The sequence below is a fragment of the Rhineura floridana genome, chromosome 5 (genome assembly GCF_030035675.1).
Source record: "Rhineura floridana isolate rRhiFlo1 chromosome 5, rRhiFlo1.hap2, whole genome shotgun sequence".
NCBI lineage: Eukaryota > Metazoa > Chordata > Lepidosauria > Squamata > Rhineuridae > Rhineura > Rhineura floridana.
In genome coordinates this window covers 180,734,033-180,753,423 of record NC_084484.1, presented here as the reverse complement: position 1 = coordinate 180,753,423, position 19,391 = coordinate 180,734,033, and the positions used below count along the sequence as shown (strand labels likewise).

General features: G+C 44.4%; 1 protein-coding gene across 1 annotated transcript in view; it reads right to left on the bottom strand.

Moving 5' to 3' along the window:
* GUCY2F (guanylate cyclase 2F, retinal) overlaps positions 1 to 19,391 on the bottom strand; it is an 83,523-nt gene that overhangs the window by 26,678 nt on the left and 37,454 nt on the right. Inside the window, exons 10-16 of the mRNA XM_061629734.1 lie at positions 18,799 to 18,975; positions 16,614 to 16,770; positions 14,763 to 14,912; positions 13,386 to 13,534; positions 9,704 to 9,867; positions 2,782 to 2,974; positions 1,951 to 2,125 (exon numbers count right to left, since the gene is read on the bottom strand). Coding sequence (XP_061485718.1) covers positions 1,951 to 2,125; positions 2,782 to 2,974; positions 9,704 to 9,867; positions 13,386 to 13,534; positions 14,763 to 14,912; positions 16,614 to 16,770; positions 18,799 to 18,975 — 1,165 coding nt within the window. The remainder of the gene's footprint in view (positions 1 to 1,950; positions 2,126 to 2,781; positions 2,975 to 9,703; positions 9,868 to 13,385; positions 13,535 to 14,762; positions 14,913 to 16,613; positions 16,771 to 18,798; positions 18,976 to 19,391) is intronic.

Genomic DNA, 19,391 nt, shown 5'->3' with positions numbered 1-19,391 from the left:
GACCACGGTATCTTACTGGATCGTCTGGAGGGATTGGGAATAGGAGGCACAGTATTAAACTGGTTCCGTTCCTTTCTCTCCGATAGACACCAGCAGGTGGCATTGGGAGATGAGGTTTCAGACCCTTGGCCCCTCAACTGTGGTGTGCCACAGGGTTCTATCCTCTCTCCCATGCTATTTAACATTTATGTAAAGCCGCTGGGAGCTATCGTCAGGAGGTTTGGGCTGCAGTGCCACCAATATGCGGATGACACTCAGCTCTACCTCTCATTTAAGTCCTCACCAGAGTTGGCTGTGGAGACCATGTCCAAGTGCCTGGACTCCGTGAGTGGATGGATGGGAAGGAACAGGCTAAAGCTGAATCCTGATAAAACGGAGGTACTGCTCGTGGGAGACAAAGGAGGGTTGGGAAATATTGACCTGGTGTTTAATGGGGTAAAACTGCCCCTGAAGGACCAGGTCCGCAGCCTCGGGGTGATTCTTGATTCCGGGCTGACCATGGAGGCTCAGGTTTCATCAGTATGCCGGGCAGCTTGGGGTCAACTACATCTCATCCGGAGGCTGCAACCCTACCTTCCTGCCCACCAGCTCCCACTCGTAGTACATGCGCTGGTCACCTCTCGTTTAGACTATTGCAATGCGCTCTACGTGGGGTTACCCTTGAAAACAGTCCGGAAATTACAACTGGTACAAAACACGGCGGCCTGTTTACTTACAAATAGCCGCCATTATGATCATATTACCCCAGTGTTATACAATCTTCACTGGCTTCCAGTTGTATTCCGGGCTCAATTCAAGGTGTTGGTATTAACCTTTAAAGCCCTATACGGTTCCGGCCCAGTATACCTGAAGGAGCGCCTCCAACGTCATAAAGTATGACGCCCTACAAGATCTGCCACTCAGGGCCTTCTCTCAGTTCCGCCGACTAAGGTAGTTAGGTTGGTGAGGACTTGGGAGAGGGCTTTTTCTGTGGCGGCCCCCACGATTTGGAACTCCCTCCCAGTAGATCTTCGACATGCCCCTTCCCTAGACATATTTCGCCGGGGCCTGAAAACGTGGCTTTTTCATCAGGCCTTTACGATCCTTGAGACTTCCAAGATGAATTAGTTCTGGAACTGTAATACGAACAATCTACTAAATACTGTAATTCTTACTGTACTGTACTGGCTATATTGTTATTGTATTTTATTACGTTTTATTGTACGCTGCCTAGAGTGGCCATTGGCTAGATAGGCGGCCTATAAATTAAAGTTTATTATTATTATTATTATTATCAACAACAACAACAACACAAAAGAAAAATGGATTGGGAGGGAGAAGGAAAGAAGTAAACTCAGATCAGCAAGCTCTGAGTTAAAAGGACTTTGAATGACCACCTGGGGTTGAAACTTTGAAGGAGAGGAAGTGACAAAAGCCACTGATCTTTCAGCTGCCCTGATGGAGTGATCCTGCATCCCTTCTCTTCCCTCCTCAGCTACAGCAGGATGAAATGGCTGCTGCCAGATGACTTTCTGTGTATATCATTAAGTGCCCATTTATTAGGACGTGGACTTTTAATATCTTTCTTTCCACATCTCCTGCCTGGAGGTGATGACTTTGAAAACTGACAGTCACACAGAGTTGGGGGGGGGCTCTGGAACCTAGCAGAATTTGGGGAACTGGTTGTGTCCCTCTAGAACCCTGATGAGGAAGCAGTGAAAGGGCCATAGCTCAGTGGTGGAACATCTGCTTTGTCTCAGGTTCAATCTCAGGTAAGGCTGGGAAAGGCCCCTGCCTGCAGTGCTGGAGAGCTGCTTCCAGTCAGTGTGGACACTGCTGGGTTAGATGGACTAATGGTCTGACTTGATATAAGTCAGTTTCCTCTTTTCCTAAAGACTGGCCATTCCTCTCTCTCTCTCTTTTTTTTAATTTCGAGCCCAGATAAAGCAGGGTGAAATTTGACAATGTTACCTGTATGCAGCCCCATCCGAATCCGGATAGGCACGCTGGGAAGGTGTTTCATTCGAAATGATGCCACAGAACTGAGGATGTCCAATGACATGTTGGCGATTTCGGCGGCGTGTCTGTGGCCATTGCGTTTCGGAAGCCCTGAAGCAACCATATAGGCATCACCAATGGTTTCCACCTGGAAATCAAGAAGTATTTTTTATCCCCCAAAGTGCAAGTAGAGCTGCAAATGTGAAAACTTGGAAATGAAGAATAACCAATGGTCGGATCTTGTGCTGGCTGCAGTGGAGCAGAATATGCATCAAGCAAGGTGCAATGTTAGCCTCTTCCTCACCTCCATGGCTCTGAAACTGAGAAACTTAATTTACAGCAGCTTCCCCCAACCTGGTGCCTTCCAGACGTTTTGGACTTAAACTCCCATCTGCCCCCGCAGCCAACATTGCCAGTTGTTCAAAACATCTGGAAGACACCAGGCTCAGGAAGGTACTGCTCTGAATTTTGCAATGTAGTTCTTTAACCAAAAAAAAAGTGCATATTAGGGGAAGGTCTGCATAACAAATGCATAAAACAAAAATGCATTATTTTAGGCAAAATTGCTTACAAAATAAGCATATTAGGAGACACACACACTAAAACGCTACCATATTTTCATAAGGACTTCTTTTTTAAAAAAAAACTCTGGAGGGCTTCTGCCAGTCAGTGGAGATGACTCTGAGCTAAGTGGGCCAGCTTCCTAAGTTCCTAAGACCCCACCTGTCTCTGGATCTTTCCCTAGAACTTCATGTCCCCCTGTACACACATATACATGTCCTGCGCCACTTCCCAAGACCTTACCTTGTAAACATCATGGTGGCCAATGATAGCATCAAATAGAGTGTAAAGATCATTAAGAAGGTCCACAATCTCAATGGGCTCACTGAGGGCAGAGATGGTTGTGAAGCCAATGATGTCGCTGAAGTAGATGGTGACCTCATCAAAATACTCGGGTTCAACGGTAGCACCGGTTTTCAGTGTTTCTGCCACCGACCTAAAATGGCATGAGGATGTCAGTCTGAGCAATCTGGAATGGGGAACCTTCTGAGGGCACAGCAGCCAGAACATTTAGATGTTCATGGCAGACAGAGCATTATGCACACACGCGCACGCACACACACGGGTAAGTGCTGTCAAAGCTCTTTTGGTGACCTTGGGTCAGTGCCTGTCTTTCAGCCTGATCTACCTCACAGGCTTGTTGTGATGTTAAAATGGATGGGTAAGCACCATATACATCTTCCTGAGCTCATTGGAGTCAGGGCATAACAAACATGTATTAATTAGCCACAGAATTCATAGAACCACAGAGTTGGAAGGGACTTTGGAGGTTGTCTAGACCAACCTTTTCAGACCAGAGTGCGTATTTTGAATTTTGAGAAAGTGCTGGGGGCATCAGTCACAAAATGGCTGATTAGAGAGTAGTCGTGGTGAAGCTTTTCTCATAACTGTGTTTCCATGCTAGAAAAGGCTTGACGGTTGAAATTGAAAGTTGAAAGGCATAATAACCCTGGTTTTCCCCAAGGCCAGTCCAAAACCAAAGCCTTTGCTATCCTGAACACACTTACCTGGGCATAAGCCTCATTAAACACAAAGAAGTAAGAAGTCTGGTCTTACTTCTGAGTAGACACAAATACAATTGTACTGTAAGTTAACGATACAGCAAGTTCCTAATGAGTGCCTGGTCTTTAGCTTCTGCAAAGCAGGACACATGTCTAAGCCTCTTTGCAAAGTTTTCACATTTGGCTTTTGGAGGGAAGGGGATTATTTAACATTCACCCATGCTTATTGTGTAGTAGGGTTGCAACCCTGTAATGGGAAAAACCACAAGGTGGAATTCTCCCTTGCTCCTGCACAACTTTTAAAGATCCTCTTGGAGGCCGGACCTGGCCTCCAAGAGGTCTTCTGTATCTTTCCAAGTTGTGCAGGGGGAAGGGAGAATTCCACCTTGTGGTTTTTCCCATTACAGGGTTGCAAGAACACCAGCACTTGGCTGACTTTCCCTTCTCCTAAAGATACAGGATCAGTCTCAGGCCCTGAACCTGGCAACCCTATTGTGTAGTGGTATTTGCAGAAAATAATTTCTAGGCGCTACTTGATCTCAGGTGAACCCTGTTGGTCAGTGACGCAGGCTGTGAGACTCACAGACAAGGTTTTTAGCAGAGAGAGAGAAACCTGAAGCAGAAGGGTTAAGCTGTGAGAACAGAGTGCCAGACTATCAAGGTCAGTGGCTGGCTGAGAGTGTGATAAGGTGGGAAACTGGCAGGAACTCAGAGTGGGGGAAGAAATGTCAATGGAGTGAGCTGTGTCTAATGTCTTTGCCTAGTAAAGACTCTTACAAGAAACTTGCCTGGCCTGTCTTATTCCTGTTCTAAACGGCTCTTGGATTCAAACCACGTTTGATCTATTCACGCACTCGCCAACAGGGGTTATGGGCCCAGCTTATCAGGCGTGGTAGCGGGTTCAAGAGCCGGTGAAGTGGCGTAGTTGCAGAGAGAAACAAAGCGCAAGTAAGAGGCAAGTAAGAGTGGGCAACATGGCTGTAAATCTGTCTTCCGGGATGCCGATGGAGAGGCTGAATGCTGTAAATTACTCCAGCTGGAAGTGGAGAATGAGAGCAGTTCTGATTAAAGAGGATTTAAATGATGTCGTGGAAAAAACCCCTCCGGCAGCTCCTTCAGCAGCGTGGCTGAAGAAAGACGAGAAAGCGAAGGCTTTTATTACTCTGGGGCTATCAGATTCACAACTATTGCTGGTGAGTAATGAGCCGATGGCTAATCAGATGTGGAAAAAGTTAAGAGCCGCGCATGTACAGCAAACTGCGGGAAGCAGGCTGTGTTTAGCACGGAAGCTATATCAGATGCGTTTTACAGATGATGTGACTATGGAAGAGCATTTGGCTGAATTTCGTAGATTAAATGCTGAGCTCCAAGATCGAGGCGTGCATCATAGTGACTTACAGATGGTTTATCTCCTGTTATCTTCATTGGATCAAAAATGGGAAGTGCTGGTCTCTAGCCTGGAAATCCAACCTGACGGGAATCTGACTTTGGACTTTGTGGAACAGAAACTTCAACAAGAGTGGTATAGGAGACAAGAGAATAAGAAAATAGAATTAAAAGAAACTGAGACTATGACTGAGCAACACCAAAATCAAAGAAGCAGGCAAGAGACTAAAACATGTTATTTTTGTGGATCACGTGGGCATATACAGAGACATTGTTTAAAGAAGAGGAATAACAGAAACTTTGAAAGTCAGAGAGCAGGCGTGAACTTTGTTTCTAAGGAGAGCAATAAACTCATTAACTCTAAATGGCTTCTTGACAGTGGAGCGTCTAATTGCCTAATCACAGACTCTAGTTTATTTTACACTTCAAAGCCGACGCAGGAGAAGCTTTATCTGGCTGACGGATCGACTCAGGACGCGACTGCGAGAGGAACGCTGAAGATGGGTAATTTGGGAATTTTAACAGATGTATTATTGATTTCTGGGTTAAAATATAACATTCTATCAGTGAGAAAATTGGCTCAAATAGGTTGTAAAGTTACATTTGAAGGGGATAGATGTTTTGTGAGAAAAGATGGTGAAATATGCATGCAAGGGAAATTACAGAATAAAATGTTTATGGTTGAGTGCAAGCTTGATAAACACATGTGTGCTTGGATAGCAGTAAATAAAGAGAAACATGATAATTGTGTACATGAATGGCACAGAAAACTGGCACACGCACATTTCCAAAAGATACAAAACACCCCAAAATATAGTCAAGATTTGAAGTTAACACACTGTGAGCATGTGGATGAGTGTGAGGTATGCTATAAAACAAAAATGACTGTAAATCCAGTAAATAAGAGCTGTGAAAGCACGACTTCTGAACCCTATCAGCTCATACATGTGGATCTAGCTGGACCTTTTCAGTGCTCAAAAGGTGGAGCAAGGTTTTATTTAGTGATTGTGGATGATTTCTCCAGATTTACACATGTGTTCTTATTGAAAAAGAAAAGTGATGCAGAAGAGAAATTAAAGACATTCATACAGAGAACAGAAACACAACATGGGGTTGTTATCAAAAATATCAGATCAGATAGAGGTGGTGAATTTACCAGTAATTAATTTCAAACATATTTGGAAAAGAAGGGGATAATTCAAAGTCTCACTGCTCCCTTCAGCCCATCCTCCAACGGAACAGCAGAGAGGAGGAACCGGTCATTGCAGGATTCATTGAGAGCAATGCTAGCAGATGCTGATATGAATAACACTTATTGGGGTGAATGTATTCTGTACACTGTTTATATTCAGAACCGCCTAATGCACAGAACAATAGGCATGTCTCCCTATGAGAAACTGACTGGAAGAAAACCCAGGGTGAAACACATAGAACGTTTTGGAGCAAAATGCTGGGTACATGTAGTAAAACAAAGAAGACATGGTAAATTAGGCTCAAGAGCGCAGGCAGGACGCATTTTGGGATTTCAGAATTCATATTACAGAGTTTGGTTGCCTGAGAAACAACAAGTGGTGTTAAGCAGAAACATAAAGGTGATAGATAAACCTTGGAGAGACAGTCAAACAGTGATCCTAGATAGTGAAAGCAAGCAGGAAGCTGCGGATGTTCCTTTTGGACAACAAATTCCATTAAAAACTGCATTAACAGATTTAATACACAGTGGCAAACGTACCGTTAAAAAACTGAGAGGTGAAGACATAACAACACATGATACAGAAATGCCAAGTACTAGTGGTGCAGGTCCGAATAAAATTGAGAGTGAAGAAGAAATGGAAATAGATAATGTCAGGAAATCAGAGAGAAAAACGAAAGGTCAACCTCCTCAGAGATTTGCATTTAATGTTACACAACAGAATAATGAGACAGATGAAATTCCAGTAGAATGGGAAAAAGAAGGACCAATAGATAAAGAAACAATGGATCTAATGTGGAAGTTTTGTGTTGAGGAATGAAATAAATGTATTGTCAAATAAAAGTGAACAAACATGAATCTGTGAAACTTGTGTAAATAAAGAATAAAGAGAAACTGAACTGAACTGAAACTGTAAATGTAAACTGTAAGAAAACAAACCATGTACTGAAATGTATTTGTAATGAAATGTTAATGTTGTAGAAATGTAATAATTGTAACATGAAGTTTTGTAGTCTGTAAGTCTCAGGTGGGGGCTGTTGGTCAGTGACGCAGGCTGTGAGACTCACAGACAAGGTTTTTAGCAGAGAGAGAGAAACCTGAAGCAGAAGGGTTAAGCTGTGAGAACAGAGTGCCAGACTATCAAGGTCAGTGGCTGGCTGAGAGTGTGATAAGGTGGGAAACTGGCAGGAACTCAGAGTGGGGGAAGAAATGTCAATGGAGTGAGCTGTGTCTAATGTCTTTGCCTAGTAAAGACTCTTACAAGAAACTTGCCTGGCCTGTCTTATTCCTGTTCTAAACAGCTCTTGGATTCAAACCACGTTTGATCTATTCACGCACTCGCCAACAAACCCAGCACAGGAAAGATGCATCCTGGCTGCTAGGGGGAAAGGAAGGGCAAGCTAAAAGGGAGGACAAAACAACTGATCTTTATGACCCCAGGGATTCTTACTGTCTGGTGTCCAAATAGCTCACTTATCAATCACAGCTCTGATTCACTCCCTGGTGAATAACACTGACAGGCAGGAGCAGCCAGATGGGCTCATTTCACACAAATCACTTAGAAGAGTACCTGCACATTTTGTTCCATAACTATCTTTCTAGGAGGGCTACAGACTTACTTTTTTTTTAATGAACATTCAGATTCCACACTGTCTGCTTTTGTGGTGGGTGTCATGGTGCCAAAGGTGATGAGTTGGCAACCCCTGGTGTAGATCATCCTTCTCCTCAATGAAAGATCTGCAACGCAGGCTCCCTGACAGTTAAGTCATCTAGCTTGAATACCTCTAGTGAAGGAGAACCCAAGACCTCACAGGTCAGTTTGTTCCACTGTTGTAGGAGCTGTCACCATTAAGAAGTTTCTCTTAATGTTTAGCTAAAATCTTTTCTTTTTCCTTAAAGTTCTGTTCCTTGGTTCTAGCCCTACCCGCTGCAGCCCCTAAGAATGAGTCTGCTCCATCTGCTGCCACAACAGGCTTTCAGATATTTGAAAATGGTGGCCATGTCTCCCTTTGGACTTCTCTTTGGAGCTAAAGATGCCCAGCTCTTTCAACCACTCCTCTATGGCATTCTACGGAAGTATGGAATCTGCTCCCGCAAGAGGCAGTCGCTTCCACCAACTCGGATGGCTTTGAAAGTGTTGTGTAAATTTGTTAAGCAGAGAACAACAGCAGTCTGAAATGCGTGTGTGCCAGTGTGTGTGTGCGTTTACCTAAGAAAGCAGGCTTTTACCCTGCATTGAGATCACTGAGACTTAAGATTTAGTAAAAATAAGACAAGCTACTTTATTTATAGAAATACATAGTAGAAAGAAAGGCATACCTAGTTCTAACTAACTACCTAAGTTGGCGGTGCAACGCCCAGGCTAGGGAGCCCTTCATGGCTCAGGAGAGAGAGAGTGGAGACAAAAGGTGTCTCCTCTCTCTCGGACAGTCGAAGAAGAGAAGGAAAGTGCAGAAGGAGGAGGGGCAGATAAACTTCCGTAAGACATATCAATCTAACAACGGAAGGAAGTCAATCAGAGCATCGCAGGTAAAGGTAATCAAACCTAGCCATCTGGAGGACCCGAACTCTATCTCCCTTCTGGAACATAAAGAAAAGAACAAAACAGGAGTTGTTCTTGCCCCACTTCCAACAAAAAGAGGATTAGACACAGGCATGGAGAGTAAGGGTATCAGTGGCTACTAACCATGATAGCTATGTTCTGCTTATGAATACCACCTACTGTAAACCGCAGGAGGGAAGAGTTGCTGCTGCACTCAGGTCCTTCTTGCATGTTTCCCATGGTATCTGGTTGGCCACTGTGAGAACAGTGAGCTGGACTAGTTGGGCCACTGGCCCAGCAGGTTTGTCTTATGTTCTCATAGGACCTGGTTTCCAGACCCCTCCAAATCCATGTCACGCTCCTCTGGATATGACTCAATTTATCAGTGTCTCCCTTAAAATGTGGCATCCAGAGCTGGTTGTAGTACTCCAAGTACGGCTTGCTGAGTGCTGAATATACAAAATTCTCTGACGCCATTCCCAACACATACACATGGCAGATAACATGCAACAGAGCTAAGGCTCTGAGGGGAGAGAGACTAGGTTTGCCATCAGGGAAGGCTGTTTCCACCTGCCTTGCCCCACCCTCCAGCCTTCAAACACAGCTTATTTTGGAGGACTTTCTGGCCCTTTGGGTTGGGCTGTGGGGGTAGGGGAGATTTTTGTATCAGCTTGGGGGTTAGTTTTTAAATATTTTTGCTTTGGCTTTGTTGAGCTTTATGCTCATTATGTTTTGATGTACTGTATATAGATATATTTTCTTAATTTAGTGATTATACTCTTTATTATGTGTTGTGTTATTGTATTTGATTATTTGTGTGAACTGCTTTGAGCACATTATTTGTGGAAAATGCAGTATATAAATAAACTTTAATAATAATAATAATAATAATAATAATAATAATAATAATAATAATAAAGGCAGCAGTGATCAACGCAATCTCCTTGGCCCCGCAGTCTGCAGTGGCACTTGATCCACTTGGAAGTGCTTTGGGGCACAGCATCCACACAGCACCATCATTGCTTTGACACTTGTACTACTCACAGGGGAAGCATCTGGGTCAGGAGCTTCTCTGTCTTCTGCTTTTCAGTCTCCAGCTCCTCAGTCCGCTCCCTGATCAGTTCTTCCAGGTTGCTGGAATACTGTTCCAGCATCCGCAGCATGGAATCGACGATGTTAGTCCTTTTGCCTTTATTGATGGATTTGAACTGGGGTGCATGGGAAAGAATTAAAACAGGATTCTTGGGTACAAAGGTTATCAGCCAACTCAAGAAAACTGAACTGATTGATCATAGGAACTTTTATTGGTTAAAGAATAAGTTAAAATAAGTAAACATAATTCTGGGCAGGTGTGAGGGGGAGCGTAAGGTTGTATAGAATTTATATAGAACTTGTATAAGTCACAGGTGTGAAAAATCTTTGTGTGATGGTGTGATGCCCACTGCCCTTAAAGAGGTGGTGGTGAGTTCACTTCTTCAAAAGCCCACACTGGACCCAATGGTGTGTAACAAATATAGACCAGTCACCAACACCCCTTCCTTGGCAAAGGTGGTGAAAAAGGTGGTTGTAGAGCAATTGCAGGTATCCCTGGATGAGACTGGTTATCAAGAGCCATCACTATCCAGATTCAGACCAGGTTTCAGAACAGAATCAGCCTTGGTCACCCTGATGGATGACCTTTATCGAGAGAGATGCAGGGGGAGTGTGACCCTGCCACTTCTGCTTGATCTCTCAGCAACATTTGATACCATCAACCACAGTATTCTCCTGGACCGACTCAGTAGGATGGGTAGAGGCACTGTGTTACGGCGGTTCAGCTCTTACCTTCAGGGTCATGTCCAGACAGCAGCACTGGGTGAGTGTTCCTAGCCCCCTGGCACTTGGGCGATGGTGTTCTGGAGGATACTATTCTCTTCCCAGTGTAATTCATGTTGGCAGTTAAAGAACTAAGTAAGAGTTAAATTTCCATAAGAGAGCAACAAGGCCAAGAAGCCCAGAGTCCGTGCAGATCTCAAGGACAAGTATCCAAGACAACCAGCTGGCCTTATCTATAAGACTTGGCAGATCTGGCCAGTCGGTGTGGGGGTCAAGGAGTTTGTTAGTAGAGAGAAAGAGCTTGTATTTTGTATCCTGAAAACTTTTCATGTCAGTAAAGTGACTCTTAAAACTTATTACTGGTCTGGCTCATTGCTGTGCACTGGATCTAGCCTGTCACTATTCTGTTCTACCTTCTGGGCATCTGCTTGCGCCCGATCCAACATCCAACAATTCAACATCTATATGAAGCCATTGGGAGCAGTCAATAGGAATTTTGGAGCAAGGTGTCATCAGTACGCTGATGACACGCAACTCTATTTCTCCATCACATCTGAATCAGGAGAGGCTGTGAATGCTCTGGACTGGTGTCTGAGTGCTGTAATGGACTGGATGAGGGCTAATAAGCTGTGCTTGAATCCTGGGAAGATGGAGGCTCTTTCAGGTAGGTGGTTCCCATGTCCAGGCAACAGGCAAGCTACTTGTTCTGAATGGGGTCATGTGCCCTCTGGGGGAGCAGGTCCATAGCTTGGGGTAATCCTGGATTCATCTTGGTCAAAAGGCCCAAGTATCTTTCGTGGCTTGGAGTGCCTTTCACCAGCTCTGCCTGATTTGTCAGCTACAGCCATTCCTGGACAGGGATAGCCTAACCACTGTAGCCCATGCATTGATAACCTCAAGGCTGGATTACCGCAATGTGCTCAGTTTGGGGCTGCTTTTGGGCCTGGTTGAGAAGCTCCAGCTAATGCAAAATGCAGTGGACAGACTGCTGGTGTGACACATGGCTGACAACATGTCCCACCGCTCTGAAAACATCTGTGCTGGCTGCACCTTAGACTTTTTTAAAAAATGAAATAGCAGTATACACGTATATTTAGAAATAAGTAATAAACTGAGAGCCAGTGTGGTGTAGTGGTTAAGGTGTTGCGTCAAAGGCCATCCTTCGTTACTTCCATACTAAGGGTGGGCAGTACATACCTGCTGCCATCCACTTAAGACTAAGATCTTTCCCCAACTGCTTTATGGTGTTCCGCTCTGGGCTCAGTGCTTTAATCCCAAAGTCGAATCAATTTTATCAACTTTCTTAAGATCAATCTTTGGTGTGCCTCGATGCATGCCGGCTGCCGGCCTCCATTTAGAGTCCGGCTTGCCATCACTTGAATGCCTAGCTTGGTCTCTAAGCTTTCAAATATTGGACCAAATTAGCTTACGCAGGTCCCTCTTCAGGATACCTATATCTCCTCTGAAAAGACGCTTTTTCCAGCTCATGGTCCAAAACATTTCATGCTAAATTGGCCAGGCTAGGTTTTTCATTGGACTTCCTATCCTCATTAGATCCTGAATCAGCTAAACGGATCATCGAGACCCGGATTAAAGATGTAGATCTCCAACACTCAATGTCAAATGCTGCTAAAACCTGTTCCCCAATCCATTCAGACCTAAGATTTACATTCCCTAACTCTGCCACATATCTGGAAAATTTGATTATACCCAAATACCGCCAAGCCTTCTCTAAGACCAGATTCAACTGCCTTTTTTCTACACTCTTAGAAGGCCGTTACCAGGGTATCCCCCACGAATTCCGCCTATGTCCCTGCAGGCATGCAGACATTGAATCGCTGTCCCACGTCTTTTTCGTCTGCATCTTTTATAACGCCGAATACGCTAGGTACCTAAACCCCATTACAAAAAATTTCCCTGGCAGGCTCGCAGACTGCCTACTGACATATCTCCTGGCCGGTACAGATAAGCTAACCACCTTATCTGTTGCTAAGTTCATCTTTGCTGCCCAAACTATACACAAGATCCTTCTTTAGACATCCATGCTCTATTTTAACGCTGTACTATTATGAGCTTTGTTACCTCCTATTTTATAGTATATGCTTTTTTAAACTTTCTTGCTAAATCAATTGTATATTGGGTCCATGACTGCGCAATAAAACTTGATTTGATTTGATTGATTGATTTGGTTAAGGTGTTGGACTAGGACCCAGGAGACCAGGGTTCGAATCTCTACATAGCCATGAAGCTCACTGGGTGACCTTGGGCCAGTCACTGCCTCATGAAAACCCTGTTAATAGGGTCACCATAAGTCGGAATCGAAGGCAGTACAATTACATTTAATAAAATAAACTAAGTCCTACTCAGAGTAGACCCACTGAAATTAATGAACCTTTGTCAGTCACGTCCATTAATTTAAGTGGGCCTGCTTTGAGTAAAACTAGCATTGGATGCAATCCATACTTTATTTTTTTAGGTTATGGCAAACACGTGCAGCAACAAATGCACCAATAGCCTTAACTTAAGGCAAAACTATATGAGATGTTAATTGAGTGAATGCAATGGATGTGCACATTTCATTAAAAAATAGCAGCCTCACAGGGGCCCTAGAAGTGGAAGGGGTGTGGGGGGGAGGGTAATTTCTCCCCCCTCTATTCTATGCACTAATGCAACTGCCCCCCAAAGCAGATAGGACTGCATGCTGAACAAGGAACATAGGAAGCTGCCCAAAACTGAGTCCGACTGGTTCATCTAGCTCAGTATTATCTACACTGGCTGGCAGCGGCTCTCCATGATTTCAAACAGAAGGCTTCCCCAGCCCTACCTGGAGATGGTGGGGGTTGAACCTGGGACCTCCTGCATACAAGGCAGGTGCTCTACCATTGAGCTAGGGACCTTCACAAGTCCTGACCTGTTGAAAGATCTCATCAAACGTCGGTCTTCGGTCTGGTCCTTCACTCCAGCATTGCTTCATCAGCTGGATACATTCCAGGGGGGCATTTTCTGGAGAAACACTCGGGCGATACAAGGGCGGAGGCTTCTTCACCTTGCGTATGATTTCTGGAACAAAGGGATGATTTATTTATTTATTTATTTATTGCATTTGTATACCACCCCATAGCTGAAGCTCTCTGGGTGGTTTACAACAATTAAAAACATTAAAAACAAATATACAAATTTAAAAACACATTTTTAAAAAGCAATAAAAGGATATCATAGGGTTCCCTCTCGGTGTTTTTGACTACAGCTCCCATATTGCAGAGGCTGCCATATGATCACTTTTTGAAGGGTTCTCAAAGGCCATCTAGTCCAACCCTCTGCCAGTGCAGGCAATCCGCTACTATAGCATTCCTAACAGGTGGCTATCTAGGCTCTGCTTAAAAGCCTCTAAATGAAGGAGAGTCCATGCTCTTCTGAGGCAGTCTATTCCATCACGGTTATTGTCATTTGAACACGATGGTATGGATCTTACCCTCTGGAACAAAAGGAACCAAATTTGCTCCATCTGATTGGCACTGAGAGCACTCCTTCAAAGGTGCTGATTGGTGCTGAGAGGAGCTCCTTCGAAGGTGATTTGTCAGCTGGCTCTCAGCACCGATCAGCTGAGAGGCAGCCCCTTTGAAGCCATCACTTGATGTCCTAATGATGCCAGGTGATTGACAGGTGGGCTGCCCCATCAAACTTGACCCACAACAGCTGGGGGACGACTGGGAGATCCAGCCTATGTTGGATCAGCATCTAGCCTCGTGCTCTGTCTTCAACAATGGCCAGAGGTAGAAAAAAAGTGGATGTCATTCAATATAACAAGTGGTAGGAGGGAGGTGCCCAGAATGACAAAACAATATGATAAAAAGTCACAATTTTATTCTGTTTTTATGATTAAAAATTATATAAAAAAAGCCCAACGCATTTCGGCTAATCACATGTAGCCTTCATCAGGGGATGCTTGTTTAAATTCTTCCTTCAAAGTGATGATATTGTTGATGTTATTCAAAAGATTACAAATTGTCAATAACATGTTCGTCAGTTATTGACAATTCGTAATCTTTTGAATAACATCAACAATACCATCACTTTGAAGAAAGAATTTAAACAAGCATCCCCTGATGAAGGCTACATGTGATTAGCCGAAACGCATTGGGCTTTTTTAATATAATTTTTAACCATAAAAACGGAATAAAATTGTGACTTTTCAACAATGGCCAGCCAGACATAATGAGTGCACAAGTGTCCATTTTGCTGCATGCCTTCAAATCCTGAAGAAACATTTGATAACACAATCGCCCACCTTCAGATGATATTTCAGACATGCAGTATGGGGCCCCCCGAAGAACAACTTCTTGCAGGATAATGGCAAAGCTATACACATCTCCTCTTAGGGTGCCTTTTGTGAACATTGCTGGATTTCTCAGTAACTCAGGCGCTGTCCAGAGCAGTTCTGCAGGGAAAAAAGATCAACTTGCTCAGTTCTATACTTACAGGAAAATTTCTGAAGGATAATCCTTTTAGTCTGCAGCAGCAAAGGAGTCGTTTGGCACCCATCTGCTCTGCAGATTTTTATTGGTTTTTACCTATAGTTTTATTAGCATGGCTTCCCCAAAGAATCCTAGGATTTATTTTATTTTTATTTGTGAAACTTCTATGCTACTTTGCTTCCCTTAGGTCAACTCAAAGCAGTTAACAGCACAGAAATAGGAAATAGCCAAGCTGACTGTTTCAAAGGTAACACGATAAGAGAGCAGGACATGGAATAATGGGCTCAAGTTGCAGGAAGCTGGATTTTGACTGAACATGAGAAAAAATGTCCTAAATGTTAGAGCCATACAACAATAGAACCAATTACCTAAGGAGGTGGTGGGCTGTCCAATACTGGGGGCTTTCAAGAGGCAGCTGGGAAGCCATCTGTCGGGAATGCTTTGATTTGGATTCCTGCATTGAGCAGGAGGTTGGATTTGATGGCCTCATAGGCCCTTCCAACTCTACTACTCTATGATTCTATGAAAATATTACAATAATCAAATCAGCAGTTGGTTTATTGGTTCAGCCTCTCCATAAGGCCTCCCTTAATAGCCACCAGGCGCATGTAGAGACAGGGCCCTGCAGGCTTCTCTAGGTAGGAAACATCAGAAAGTTCACGCCACAACCCAGGGCCGGCACCAGGCATGACTAGGCCCTTGGGCACCAGCCTGCCCTGCGCCCATGGCACCCGCTCACATGTGTCACCTCCCTCTCCTGCTGCAATGAATGCTAGCCGTGCTGTGTGTGTATGCCTGCCATCAACCAAGATGGCAGCAGGGGCACCAGCCCCTTAGGGAAGCCTCAGCCACCATCTTGGTTGATGGCACGTGCAGTGCATCTAGTATTCACCACAACGGGAGAGGTAGGTGGGGGTAGGGAGCCGATGCTGCCGCAGATCACGGAACAGGAGAGCTACCCACCAACCTTAAGGGGGCCCCTTCAGGGGCCCTTGGTCAGAACCTGGGCAGGCCTACCTCTAGCGCCAACCCTGACACCACCAAAAAGGCCATGTTCCTTGTGCTCAACCTCAGTTGGCAGAGGGACCTAACTTCAGAGGTTGAACCAAGCATGAAAAGGCACATATGAGAGAAGATGGTCCTAAAGAGATCCAGATTCCAGGCCAATTTAGGGCAGAGATGGGGAACCTCAGGCCCAGGGACCAAATCCAGCCCTCCAGGCTTCTCTATCTGGTCACTGGAACTCTCCTCAGGCCACATCCTACATGAATGGAAGATAGAAAGAGGTGTGTTTGTGCGTGTAGAAATTAGCCTACTGCACACAGATAAAATTTATTTTCATTGCTCCACCCACTTTTGCCTCTGGCCCTGCCCACTTCTAGCATGTGGCCCCTGGAAGGTTGCCCAGAAGGGAATGTGGCCCTCAGGCTGAAAAGGGCTCCCCACCCCCTGGTTTAGGACTTTTAAGGTAAAATCCAGCACCTTGAATGAGCTTTGAAATGGAATGGATAAGCAATGCAATTCAAATAGGACTAGAGTTGTATACTCTGTCTGACTATACTATCTCAGAGAATAGTCAGGCAGTAGCATTTTGGACCAAACTGAAGTTTCTGGACCCTTTCCAAGGGCAGCCCCCCAGGGAGAGTGTTACAGCTGCCTCCTACCTTCTGCAGGGAGCTGAATACATACGGTGTCCTGTGTTGCTACGAGCTTGCCATAGCCGTAGTCGGTGATCTTCAACACAAACCGCCCATCCACAACACAGTTGCGGGACTTGAGACGCCCATGGGGAATATCTTGATGGTGTAAATATTTCATTCCCTGAAAAAGAAAGGGATTTAGTGCTTCAATTTGGGCATCACAAGAACATAGGGACATAAACCCAAAGACCTCTCTAGTCCAACGTTCTGTACTAGCCACATGCTACTTGGAGACTCAGGAGTTGAGCATGATGGCTGGTGTCTACTATTTTTAAGTTGCTGTTTCCATTTGCCAGAGTTGCTCCGCTCCTCCCCTTAGGTCCCAGGGATCTTCAGTACCTCATAGAATCCTTACTTTATAAGCTTGGGACTCTTGTCATCACTAGATCCTATCCTGTTTCATTTATTGTCTGCTGCACTGTTAATCTCAGCCTATCACTATCCTCCTCTCCTTTTCCCCTGGAACGAGGAGACCTTCCCCTCTTTTCGTTCTCTCTGTCTTCCTACTTTCCCTCAGAGACGATGCCTTCATTGACATCTTTTCGGCACCAGATAAAGACATCTTTTTTCCCCAGGCATTTGATAGACTAAGGCTGCAATCCAATACACATTTACCTGGGAGTAAGTCCCATTGAACCCAATGGAGCTTACTTCTGAGTAGACATGTATTGGCTTGCACCCTAAGATGATGTATTAGTGTGTTGCAAAAGCTTTCTGTGGCTGTATGGGGGTGGTGGTTGTTTTCTTAATTTGCTTTATGAGATGACAAAGCCCTATGAGGAGAGACTAAAAGAACTGTAAGCCTAGAGAAGAGAAGACTGAGGGGAGATATGACAGCACTCTTCAAGTACATGAAAGGTTGTCACACAGAGGAGGGCCGGGATCTCTTCTCAATCATCCCAGAGTGCAGGACACGGAATAATGGGCTCAAGTTGCAGGAAGCCAGATTTCGACTGGACATCAGGAGAACCTTCCTAACTGTTAGAGCCATACGACAATGGAACCAATTACCTAGAGAGGTAGTGGGCTCTCCGACACTGGAGGCCTTCAAGAGGCAGCTGGACAGCCATCTGTCGGGAATGCTTTGATTTGGATTCCTGCACTGAGCAGGGGGTTGGACCTGATGGCCTTATAGGCTGTTTCCAACTCTACTATTCTATGATTCTATGATATATTCCCCATTGTTGCCCTAATTTTAATACCACAGTTCCATATTATCTTAGGCTGCTGCCATTTGTTTCCTTCTCTGTATAATATTGACATGTTGTATTGTTTGTTGTTTTAACATTTTATAGTGCTGGTCATTGACCGTAATAAATGATTGAATTGAATAGAATATGATATATTTACTCTTGTTTTTAATAACGCCATAAGTTGTTTCAAGACCTTCAGGTAACAAGCAACTAATAAATCTAATACATAACAGTAACAACAACAACAACAATGCAATGGCAGCCCCATCAGCTGTTTCTCCTGACCCTCTCGACTATTCCCCACTGTTGCAGATCAGAGATATGTTTGCCACAAGTCTCTCATACACCCATTCAGCTCGGCTGCTGCCCTCAGGTGCAGAGGATGATGATCTCCCATTGCCAGTGTTGAAGTAAGATTCATCATCATCATCATCATAACTAACATAAGGAAGTGCATCCGCTTAATAGTCTTATTCTCCCCCTCCTTTACTTCAAACGTGGAAAGCTAGCCCAGCTACCTTTGGGTGGGCCCCTGCACATCTTTCTGGTCAGTTATTTTTGCTTTCATTGAAATTCTGTTTTTCTATTTTATTGTTGAAATTTATTATGAATTATAAGGGTATTGTTTCAAAGGGTTGAATCTAGAGTTAGTCATACTCAAAGTAGACCCATTGAAATTAATGGACATGACTAATTTAGGTTCGTTAATTTCAGTGGGTCTACTCTGAGTGAAGCTTAGCTGGATACAACCCAAAATGTCTCGGGCCGGCCTGCATAAGGTTCCATTGTGAGCATTCCAAGGATTTGTGCTGAACCCAACACTCATTCTCTGAGCTGAGAATAATATCACATCATAGATTCTGTCTCTTTGTGGGGCACATGTTAAATTCGGCATTTTTGATAAAACTGTAAATCAGCCTCCCTTAGCATCTCTGGCATAAAGTAAGAGGCCTTACTTTAATTAAGTCCATCAGCAGAGATGATTTGAACATCCAGTCCAGCTTTATGTCTGTATTTTGCAGCAAATCCTCCAGGCTTCCTCTGGAGCAGAACTCCATCACAATGGCAGAGAGGCCCCCATCGGATAAAAGGCCTAAAATTGGGTTCACATTTTCGTGGTGTACGTCCTTCATCTGGGGATGCAAAAAGCAAACCACAAGAGAGAATGAGGACGCGTGACTTTTTTCTTTTTTCTTCTTTTTTCCTACTCAGGTTCCGATGCCCACATGCAAAATAAGTGTATCATCATGCCATTGCTGAGGGTGGGGACTGCAAGGATACAAGGTATAGTATGATCCACAGATATTCTGCAGTTTTATTGGCATTTATGATAATGACCGCAAGGAACACCTCTCCCTACAACTGACCCAGAACCTGCGATTCTCATCTGAGGCACTTCTTCGTCTGCCCCCTCCATGCGAGGTCCAGAGAGTTGCAACATGGGAATGGGCCTTTTCATTGGTGCCCCCCCCACTTGTGGAGTGCTTTCCCCAGGGAACTACACTTGGCACCATCTTTATCTATTTTTAGGCGTCAGGCAAATACTTTC